General features: G+C 49.7%; 1 protein-coding gene across 1 annotated transcript; it reads right to left on the bottom strand.

Moving 5' to 3' along the window:
• Positions 1-1,294: 1,294 nt before the first annotated feature.
• Positions 1,295-11,410, bottom strand: LOC103900927 (NACHT, LRR and PYD domains-containing protein 3-like; the record flags this gene model as incomplete). Its single annotated transcript, XM_019472687.1, is given in 5 exon segments — positions 1,295-1,466; positions 2,895-3,061; positions 3,644-3,806; positions 10,516-10,768; positions 10,771-11,410. Coding segments are annotated over 5 exon segments (1,395 nt in total), but the record flags the coding sequence as incomplete, so codon positions are not given.
• Positions 11,411-11,725: the final 315 nt, after the last annotated feature.

The raw sequence follows: 11,725 nt of genomic DNA on the forward strand, positions 1-11,725 counted from the left end.
CTGAGCATGCAATATCCCTTTGGCCAGTTCAGGTCAGCTGTCATGTCCAATTTCTTGCCCACCCCGAGCCTACTTGCTGGGTAGGCAGAGTGTGAAAAAGAGAAAGCCTGAACACTGTGCAAGCACTGTTCAGCAGTAGACAGAACATTGGTGTGTTATCAATGATGTTTTAGTCACACATCCAAAGCATAGCACCCTGGCTCCTATGAAGAAAATTAACTCCTCCCCAGCCAGACTCAGTACACTCCCTTCCCTTGCCAACAAGGGAAGCTTGAGATAGAAAGCTTGAGAAACAGAGGGGTCAAGGATGTCCTGATGAGAATTCTTAGAACAGATGAATCATCTATCTGTTTATGAGAGTTGTACAAAGGAATAAAGCTCACAGAGGGCTTACACTAAAAATATTATTCTAGACTACCATATATACCCCATTGTAGCCTACCCAGAGGAAACTTGTTCTATAGCTTTATCTTTTTTACAGAAGGATGCATGGGAAAGTTAATAGCAATTCCTACTGGAACATTCTTGCCTCTCTAAATTGGAGATATGGATTTGATGGATGGACTATTAGATGGATAAGGAACTGGCTGGATGGCCACATCCAAACAGTCACAGTTAATGGCTCAATGTCTAAAGGTCCATACTGGGACCAATACTATTTATCTTCATAAATAACATACATAGTAGGACTGAGTGCACCCACAAGTTTGCAGACAACACCAAGCTGAGTGGTATGGTTGATACGCTATAGAGAAGGGATGCCATCCAGAGGGACCTTGACAGGCTTGAGGAGTGGGCCCATGTGAACCTCATGAAGTACAACTCGGGTTGGGGCAATCCCCAATATTAGTCCAGACTGGGGGATGAATGGATTGAGAGCAGCCCTGTGGAGAACAACTTGGGGATACTGGTGGAAGAAAAATTGCATACGAGCTGGCAATGTGCGCTTGCAGCCCAGAAAGCCAATCGTATCATCGGCTGCATAAGAAGCATGGCCAGCAGGTCGAGGGAGCTGATTTTGCCCTTCTATTCTGCTCTCATGAGACCCCACCTGTAGCACTGCATCCAGTGCTGGGGTCCCCAGTACAAGAAAGATATGGACCTGTTAGAGCGGATCCAGAGCGGATCTTCTCCTGGCATGGCAGGGAGGGAGCACGGGGTGAGCAGGGACCCAGCGCTGAAGATATCTGCGTCTTAGCATCTACCCAGCTTTGCAAGAAGCAGCCACCCAGCCCCAGTCCCATTGAGTGCTGCCCACGGTGCAGCAAGCTCTGAGGAGCCCCATGTCCCTCACCTGCAGCGCCTGCAGCTGCCAGGAAGGATGTTTCAGCCCCTCACACAGCAGCTGCAATCCAGGGTCTCCCAGCTCATTTTCACCAAGGTCCAGCTCCCTCAGGCTCTGGCTGGTGCTGAGCACTGTGGCCAGGTCCCCACAGATGCCGCTGGTGAGTTGACAATGCCACAACCTGCAGAGAACAAAAATGGAGAAGATCCACCGAGTTGTCACAGCCACCAGGACAGATGCTCTCACCCACCAGCTCCTCACCAAGCCGATGACCATAGGCCACGGCCACAAACCCTGCCCACACTCACCACACCCCCATCTCACAGCCAATGAGGGGCCAGCACCGCAGCCACCGCCTGCTCCCAGCCCAGCCCACAGCCTCTCCTCAACCAATCCCCTCCCAGGAGGCACTGAAGGGCTCCTTGGCCCCACAGCTCTGCCCCAGACATGCAGGACCCGCCCACGGGAGGGCTCTCCATGGCTCCACTCCACCCTCTCCACCCATCAATCCCAGCCAGCCATGGCACCACATAGCCCATCCAGTCTCACCCACTCAGGACTGGGCCGATCGGGGCAGCAGACACTGATAGCTCAGTGCCATGCCCACCGCTCGTAGGCCACGGCTGCAGCCCTTTCCTTGCAAGCAACTGGAAATCTCATTCCCCCAAAGGTAAGCCAAAGGGAAAGCACCCAAAAACATCCAGAGTGTGAACATCACACCCTCCACATCAGCACTTCTGCCCCGTGCATCTATCCTCGTGGCTCAACGCTATTTACAAAGGTGATTACAGCCCTTCAGTCCACCAACCTTCTCGATTAATTCCCACCAGTTCCTGTCCCTGACCTCCTTCCCCACTGACTGGGTACCTCCAAAGGCTAGAGACAACAAGCGGGAATTTCTGTGAACTCTGTTTTCTCCCCAGACACAGTCACATCACTGTGCACACAAGTGCTCCCGCTGCCCCATGGGTGTGCGCACAGCTGGATTTCACTGTCTGCCTAGAGGGTCCCAGTGCCATGGGACATACCCCATACGACTCGAACATCCACCTGGGGCTCGCTGTGATGAGACAGCATCTATGCAAGAACCCTGACATTGGGAATGGCAGCTTGGACGGCCATGCGAGTAAAAGGGAATGACTGGATGGCAGCTGAGTGACCCAGGACATGTGTCGACACATGGCTGTGGGCACAGTGTGCAAAGGCAGACACTGGGCACCCAGGAGATCAGGACTGACTCTCCAGCTCACTCCCACTGGAAATGTCAAAAGGATAGCCCTGCCCTTCCGCTGGTTGCCCACAAGCCTCTCTACTGCAGTAAAAGAGGGAAGCATGCCCAGAGGCATGCATCCCTCTGGGGTACTACAGAGACCAGGGCTGGGGCAGAATGCCCCTAGGCAAGACATCTGTCACAGCTATTATTGCTGTCCTGGCACGGCAGGCAACAAGCACAGAATGAGCAGGGACCCCGCCCTGCAGATGCACCTCACTGGCAGCCTGTCACCATCCCTGCATGCAGGCAGGAGCTGCCCCACCTCAGCCACAAGCTACACTGAGTACTACCCTTGGGGCAGCTGGGAAAAGCCCTGAGGAGCCCTGTGTCCCTCACTGCAGCATCTGCAGCTGCCAGGAAGGATGTTTCAGCCCCTCACACAGCAGCTGCAATCCAGGGTCTCCCAGCTCATTTCCTTCCAGGTTCAGCTGCCTCAGGCTCTGCTTGGTGGTGAGCAACACAGCTAGGTCCCCACAGATGCTGACAGTTGACATCTTACCAATCTGAAAAAAATCCACCGAGTTGTCACAGCCACCAGGACAGATGCTCTCGCCCACCAGGCCCTCACCAGGCCAATGACCATAAGCCATGGCCACAAACCCCACCAACGCCCACCCCACAACCAATCTTCTCCCAGGAGGTACCCCTCAACCCCACAGCTCTGCCCCAGCCAGTGGGCAGCTGCCAGGCCCTGCCCCAGCAGCCTCATTCCTGCCTCCCCCAGCAGTGGGGGCTGATAAGATGCACACCAGGCAGGCAGCCCTGTGACCAGGGTTCCTGGAAGAGCTGGGTGAGAAGCACAGCAAGGGCACAGCCACCAGTTCTGCCTGCACAGTGCTCCTCTCGTGGCTAGAGCCAGGAGCAGCTCCCATTTCCTCCGCCCACCTCCTGTGGGACCTATGCTTCAATATGTCTGTCCGTTGGGAGGAACAAAGCCACCTTTTAAACAGAATGGACTCAGCTCACTGTAAACTAAAGTGAGAAGTGCTGCCTTCCCATAGAGCCAAGAAAAGTTAAAGGAGACCTTGGAGTGGGAAAGGCTCTGGGAAAAGCCCTGAGGAGCCCCATGTCCCTCACCACAGCGCCTGCAGCTGCGAGGAAGGATGTTTCAGCCCCTCGCACAGCAGCTGCAATCCAACATCTCCCAGCTCATTATTGCCAAGGTCCAGCTCTCTCAAGCTCTGGCTGGTACTGAGCACTGTGGCCAGGTCCCCATAGATGGTGCTGGTGAGTCGGCACCACCACAACCTGCAGGGGAAACACAGGGAGAAGAGCTGTGGGGTCATCACAGCAGCCAGGCCCTCACCAGGCTGATGACCATAAGCCATGGCCACAAACTCTGCCCACACTCACCACACACCCACCCCACGGCCAATGAGGGGCCAGCACCATAGCCACTGCCCGCTCCCCTCAGTCAATCCCCTCCTAGGAGGCACCCAATGGCCCCTCAGCCCCATAGCTCTGCTCTGGCCACACAGGACCCAGCCAAGGGGAGGGTTCCCCACAGCCCCACCCCTACCCTCTCCACTCACCAATCCCAGCCAGCCGTGGCACCACACAGCCCCTCCAGCCCCACCACTCCTTGTGGGGCCAGTCGGAGTCGTGCTGATGGAACAGGGACAGGGACGCGCCCAATCCCAGCAGGCTGTGGCTGCAGGCGGCCACGGGGCTGCCTAGCACTGGGCCTGGCTCCCTGCAGGCCGCTGGGCATCCGCCTGCCCCCAGCCCCACTCGTTCTGTGGGACACCCCAGCCCTTTCCTGCAAAGACCAGCTCTGCCCTCAGGCCTGGGCAGGGGGCAGCTGCCAGGCCTTGCCTCAGCTACTACAGCCCTGCCTTTGGACTGTGCTCCTGGGGAGGAAGGGAAACTCACAAGAATCTGTGGGATTCACTACAGCCCGATCTTGGGCCTAGGTGTTAGTGTGGATGCCCCTCCATGGATGTACAATTTGCGCTCTGCTATCCCCTTCTCTGGGGTGGGAAACAGCTTCAATACCTCTGATGTGGTTTTATCCTGTTTCTAATGAAGTAAAGAGCAGAGGAAGAGCAAGTCTCCTCGCTTCCTAAGCATCTTAACTCCTGATCTGAAATCAAGGTCTCTTTCTCCACCCCCTCCCCATCCTTAGTTGAAGTTCCCAGATGGACAGTGCCAGGTTCCAGTGGAGCCGTGGAAAATCCCCTTTCCTAAATGCTGCATTGCAGGGCCCTTTCATATTAGTCTATGGTATGAGGATTGTGAACACAAGCTGTATCAGGCTGTGAAAGGACTTCACTCCACCTCTCCAACACCTGGTCACAGGCAGTACGCTTAACAGCATCAAACAAAGGGATTTCCTCACCAGCAGAATTCAGGTAAACAGAGTGAGCTGCCTATTTGAGAGAAGCATTGCCATTTTTGTTTGTTTGTCTCTAAGGAACAGAATAGTTTTCTCACTTGGCTGTTTTTAATTTGATCCCAGATTTCCTACAGCTTGACAGAGCAGGGACACAGGTGGTGAACTGGACTCCTTTGCCTGGGGTGTGTGCCTAGAAAAGTCAGAGAAGACATGATCTGCATTAGAGGATGCAAGCTGAATTTGTTACTAATTCACAAACATCAAGATAGCATGTTAGGGAGCATAACATCCCACTCAAAGCGCAACTGTGTGTACTTCCAGTTTACTGCAAAAAAAACCCCAACAACCCAAAAACCAGATGTGTCTCATACTGTGCAATGCTAGGTCAGATTTACATGAAATTCACAGTAATCACAAATGCTGCACTGTTCATGGCTACCTGAGACATTTCTAGTTTTGCTGTCCATATACAGATTGTGTTAGCTGCGTCAAGTCTGTTAAGAAGCATTCCCAAGGAAGATAGGCTGGCGCTATTCACCCTCATCTGCAAACCTTCAAGGAGCAATGCACTGGGCTGCCTCAACAGAGGTCTCCAAAACCACCGCAGCTCTGATCAGATTAAAACACTCCTCCAGAATTCAAGGAACAGAGATTCTTTTGAGAATTCAGGGGCTGAAAAAGAGAAACCGCCCCCAGCAAGAGAGAGCTAACAATGTCCCCAAGCAGGAGACAGGAACAGGAGCACATTCACAGCCTTCGCTTCTGTTGTTAACCCCTTCTTATAAGCAATGTTCCTTCTCTGTGCATTAACCAATACTGTTTGGAAAAGGGTGATTGTACTCCCCACTGAGCACTGAACTCCTAAAGACAGGAGCCAAGGGACCAAGTCCAGCTGGGCCCATTGGGTAATGCCAGCTGTACTATAAGCAGGAGCCCAGTGCTTCAGTATAAGAGCAAAAACCTACCTCAGGGCTGTAACTGCACAGATCTGGAAAGTAGTCAGAGCCACAACTAGCCCAGGGTCCAGACAGAAATCCTGCGTGGGGGTACCTTTTGAGGAGTGGGCCCATGCAAACCTCACAAAGTTCAACAAGACTAAGTGCAAGGTCCCGCACCTGGGTCAGGGCAATTCGCAGTATCTATCCAGACTGGGGGATGAATGGATTGAGAGCAGCCCTGTGGAGAACAACTTGGGGAGACTGGTGGAAGAAAAATTGCATACGAGCTGGCAATGTGCGCTTGCAGCCCAGAAAGCCAATCGTATCATCGGCTGCATAAAAAGAAGCGTGGCCAGCAGGTCGAGGGAGCTGATTCTGCCCTTCTATTCTGCTCTCATGAGACCCCACCTGTAGCACTGCATCCAGTTCTGGGGTCCCCAGTACAAGAAAGATATGGACCTGTTAGAGTGGATCCAGAGGAGGGCCATGAAAATGATCAGAGGACTGGAACACCTCTCTTACGAAGAAAGGCTGAGAGAGCTGGGGTTGTTCAGCCTGGAGAAGCGAAGGCTCTGGGGAGACATTATTGCGGCTTCTCAATACTCAGAGGGGCTTATAAGAAAGATGGAGAAAGACTTTTTACCAGGGTCTGTAGTGACAGGACAAGGGGCAACAGTTTTAAACTGAAAGAGGGTAGATTTAGATTGGACATAAGGAAGAAATTGTTTATGAGGGCAGTGAGACACTGGAACAGACTGCCCAGAGAAGTTGTGGATGCCCCATCATTGGAAGTGTTCAAGGGTAGGCTGGATGGGGCTTGGAGCAACCTGATGTAGTGAAAAATGTCCCTGTCCACGGCAGGGGGGGTTGGACTAGATGATCTTTAAAAGGTCCCTTCCAACCCAAACTATTCTATGATTCTACCTGTTGGACAGCCAGGCTCTTGATCAGTGTAATTTGGAGCAGGACAATAAAGTTGCTCTTTCCACTCTACTTGTGCCAGACTTGTGCTGCCAGGCCTTCCTCACATGTTTTCCTTAGTTGTGGTGAGGGAACACCGGGAGCTCTTTTCGTAACATTCATGGGAAAACACCCAGAGAGTACCAGCTACCATCATCCCTTCCCAAACTCCTTACCAGTCACACTACTGACAGTGGAAATACAGATACAGAAAAGAGACCCATGCACCATCCCAAGTCACAAGTACAGGGTTGCTCTGCGAGATAGAATGCAGGCTGAGCCACCACAACAGGTGTCCAGATGCCACTGGTGGGTCCTACAGCAAAGATCAACTCTGGCATGGTCACATTACCCATCAGAACTTTTAGCAGGAAGACAGCACCCCTAGGGAGAAGTGGAGAGCACGTAATCATGGGCTGCAGAAGGCCGTATCTCAGGCTTTTGCATCCAAAGGGCAGGGGGTGAATTGGATACATCTATACAGTGTCTTCTTGACCCTGGGGATCTCTCAGCACAGTCTGGCTTTGCATGGCTCTCACTTAAGCTTAGCTCTCACAGTGGGAGGAAGGAGTTTATGACAAGCAGAGGCAAGATAGGGGATAGGGACTTTCTTTAAAAATGCTGGGCACAGAAACAGAAAGAAAAACTATGGGCTCAGCACCCCTTCCCCTGAGCCATGAGGTCCTGCGCAGTGCTGTCTCTCATACAGTGCAGTGCACAGCATCTCCCTGTTCAGGATGAGAATACATGAGAAGCCCACAAGACAAACAAGACTCAACAATCTGGTTAAGACTGACTTAAAAACCTCAGTGGCAGGAGTCAATGCTGACCAGGCAGCCTTTATGTCAAACAGCCTCAGGGTAAAAAGCCTTGGAAAGCTAATGAGGTCATCTTTTGCACAGAGCTTGCTTTCTGAACTCTGTTACTTATATGAGCGCTTTAGTTGCACAGAAGTTTACTTCTGAAGAAAAACTCCCCTCTGAGGTACTGTCTTCCAGTGGAGCAGTCCCAATGCCAGGCCCCAAATTACAGCAGCTTCTCCAATTTAAGAGACACTTTCACTGAAGAAACCTTGAAAAGCAGCAAAAATCATCCATTGAATACATTTAGGTTCTCACACAAACCATCAATTTGATGTTTAGTAGCTGGAACCTGGATGAAAGGAACAGAGCTGGAGCCTATGCGCTGGAAGGATTGAGAACACCCTTGGAGGACAGCCAGCAGGAAGAAAAGGGGTATCTGCAAGTCTGCTTGCTGTTGGGCTTCACTGACTATAGATCTTCACTGCGAACTCAGTGCAAGATAGCCTGAGCTGAGTTTAGAGGGAAAGGCCTTCAAAAGACTTCAAAGGGCATCTTTAGCACAGATCATTTGTTTCAGAAATGCATTAGCTTTAGCTATGCTTTGCAACACAAATCTTTCTAGTTAGAATACGAGGTCTCTGAAGCAGCCTATTCCGGTGGAAGACTAACAATGCCACACCTAAAGCTGCAGCAGCTTTTCCAGTTTAACAGACACTTACCACCCTAATTTGAAAGAAATCTGGAAGAGTAGCAACAGTAAATCGTCTTCATCGAATGCAATCTCACACAATCAATCAAACTGATTCTCAAAGCACAGAGTGAACAGCAGGACCACACCTTTGTGGTGGAAGGGTTGAGAACATCCTTGGGCACTACCACAAATCTGCTGCAGAAGGCAACATTTCAGCCAGAAGCAGGTGGTGGCAGAGAGACAGTGGGTCTCTGAAAGACCATAAATCATAGAATCACAGCATGGTTGAGGTTGGAAGGGACCACTGGAGGTCATCTGCTCCAACCTCCCTGCTCGGGCTACCTCAAGCAGGTTGCTTAGGACCATGTACAGCAGCTTTTGAATATCACCAAGGATGAAGACTCCACAACCTCCCTGGGCAACCTGTGCCAGTGCTTGTTCACCCTCACAGTGAAAAAGGGTTTCCTGGTGTTCAGAGGGAACCTCTTGTGTTTCAGCTTGTGCCCACTGCCTCTTGTCCTGTCACTGAGCACCACTGAAAAGAACCTAGCTTTGTCCTCTTTGCACCCTCCCTTCAGGTATTTATGTACATTGGTAAGATCCCCCTAAGCCTTCTCTTCTCCAGGCTGCACCGTCCCAGCTCTTCCCTCATATGCAAGACGTTGAAAAACCAAAGTTGAAAAACTTCTCAGCATTTGTCTTCAGTATCCCATCGCACTGAGTTGTGTGAGTCTAGGAAGGTGGAAGACTTTCTCTGTAACTGGCCTTAATATTAACTGTCCTTTAAAAAACAAAAAAACTATTACTTGAAATAGCGCACTGATGAAAGAGCACACGTCAAATGACTGTACTGCTCCTTCCTCTAATACAAGGCACACTACCTGCCTTTTTTCAGCTCTGTCTCAGTCCAAGTTCCACCTTTGGACAATTCTGAGCAAAGGTGTAATTTTCAAAGAAAGTTTCTATCCCCACACCAGAAGCAATCCTACTGGGCTGACAGCTCCACAGTCATAGGCCTCTCTCTTTTTGAAGCGTAGAGGATTGTGCTTTGACAGTCATCCGGTAACACAAGAACGCCTCTCCGCAATGAGAAGGTTGCACCCCACAGATAAGAAGGACATAGAGGATAACTGCACTTTTACAGTGATGTTTTACCCAAGTCCTAACAAGCCCTCCACAGCATGAGCCAAACTGGCTTGTATTTTAAGGACAGGCAAATGAAAATACCTTTAAAAACCTTTTCTGCAGAGAAGAATGGGTCTCTATAAAAATGGTACAGGGGAGACAGACGCTTCTATTTCCTGCAGAAAAACATCACTCCAGGCTGATATTTGCCTTCACCTAGGAGCAAAGACTTTGAAGAGAAAATGGGACATCTGAATTCAGTACTCTCTTTGTCCTTTATGCAAGTGCTCACACAGCAGGTCCTGCCTCCATACATGGTCTCCACAATAGGCTTAGTCAATCAGTAAAAAAAAATGAGCAACGTAGATAGGGGATGGGGGCAGGGGAATTTTATTAGTATGACAGCAGGAAGGTTCTCTTCACCATAGCAAGTTTTTATAATGGAAAGACTTCCAACCATTTTTCATTTTTAAAACAGGGGAGAACACCAAATTATGTAATCAAGAAACTCCAACCCTGTGGTTGCCAGCAATACTTACTGATGTGACCCATCTGGAGGCCCTGGAACAAACTTGTTTTCATGGTCTTCCAGTGCAACTGAGCACCCTTCAGGATGAAAGGAGTCCAGTCCAGTCCAGTCCAGTGTTTGACACAAAATGAAAGAACCATTTGATCACATTGGCTCAGGATGCAGTCTTTCAGAACTATCCCAGTGAAATGTCCCTATGCATTGCTCACAAATGTTTCTTCTTGAATCTCAAACAAAGTGAAATACATTCAAGTTGTGAATCACTCCACCAGAACAGGAGTTGTTCCTTGGCCTATTTGAATCCACTTCAATAAATCTTCCTTAACTCTAGGTGAGATTTTACACCCAGTTCTTTCTATCAGGTACTCACTTGTTTCCTCATTTAACAAGCCAAACAGGAATCATACCACTAATATCCAATTTGTATCATACTCACTATACTTTTCTAACACCTTCTTTATATCCTTCCCCGGCGTCCCCAATTCTCCTGTTTGCTCATTGTCCTCCAGTGCATAGAACAATGCTGCAAAAAACTCTTGAAAGCTCAGGTGAAGGAAGCTGTAGACACTCACACACCTCATACGGTTTCTTAGAACATTCTCATTCCGAAAAAGTGAGAGGAGGACTGGGTGATTTAAGCCATACACCTCAATCTCCTTTTCATGAAACAGGATCTCCTGCTTCCAGATTCCATCAGCAGCCATGCAGCAAAGTCTGCTCAGGAACTTCTTCATATCCTGCTTTAGATTGTCACTCTCACACTTGAGTAAGCTGGAAAGGTACAGCACGTACAGCTCTGTGGGTGTTCTAGAAATCTGGACAAGATCTTTCCTTCATTAAGTTCTTGTTCAAGGACAGTGCAGATGGTCCAACACACAATGGGTACAAGGCACATGGCAAAGAGAGTGTCATTTCTTTTGACAAAGGTAACGGCTTTTACTGCTTTCTCTTCATCCCTGAAGAACTTGTGGAAATATTCCTCCTTCTCAGCATCTGAAAAGCCCATTATTTCTGCATAATGCTCCTCCTTTAAACACTGCCCCAGCCTTTGAAGAGCTGTTGGTCTTGTAGTGATGAGCAAGGAGGACTGAGAGAGGAGAGTTTTCTGAAATAAACTGCTCAGAATGATTTCCACTGGCTTCCTTTCACCACAGTCAGAACACAGCTTATTTTTTGGCTGATCCAAGGAAAACCTCAGTTCATCAAAGCCATAAACGATGAACAGGAGTTTTTCAGAACTAGCCAGGATTGCTTCAGGTGGTACCTTTCCACAAGGACAGCAAGCTGAGATCAGATCCACTAGACTCAGCATATCTGCCTGCTGGAAAAGGTTGACTTCTCTACAGTTTATGTAGAAAGCATAGTCAAATTGTGCACAAACGGCTCCTCTTGCCCAGTCTAGCATGATCTTTCTTACTGTCACGGTCTTTCCAGTCCCTGCGCCACCCACCAGCACAATGATCTGTGGCATTTGACCTCTTTCATTAGGCTGAAAAAGTGTTTCTACAGTAACTGCAGGGTGAGCTTCTTCCCTTCCAACTTCTGCACATCCTTCTTTTAGACCCAGGACTTCCTGTTCCTGTTCACTTCTCCCCAGAGGGTTTGTAACCATCACCAGCTTCGTGTATCTACTGCTTAGAGTCACGTTCTCACCCAGACAAGCATTCACCTCTTTAAATGTATGGAACTCTCTTGCTACATGGTCTATTTCTGCCTGTAATCTAGAACAGTAAGAAATGTAAGTACAGTCCCTAATAAGTGCAGATTTCCCATTAGCTCCTTGTCA

Source organism: Aptenodytes forsteri, unplaced genomic scaffold, assembly GCF_000699145.1.
Source record: "Aptenodytes forsteri isolate BGI_AS27 unplaced genomic scaffold, ASM69914v1 Scaffold197, whole genome shotgun sequence".
Classification (NCBI taxonomy): Eukaryota; Metazoa; Chordata; class Aves; order Sphenisciformes; family Spheniscidae; genus Aptenodytes; species Aptenodytes forsteri.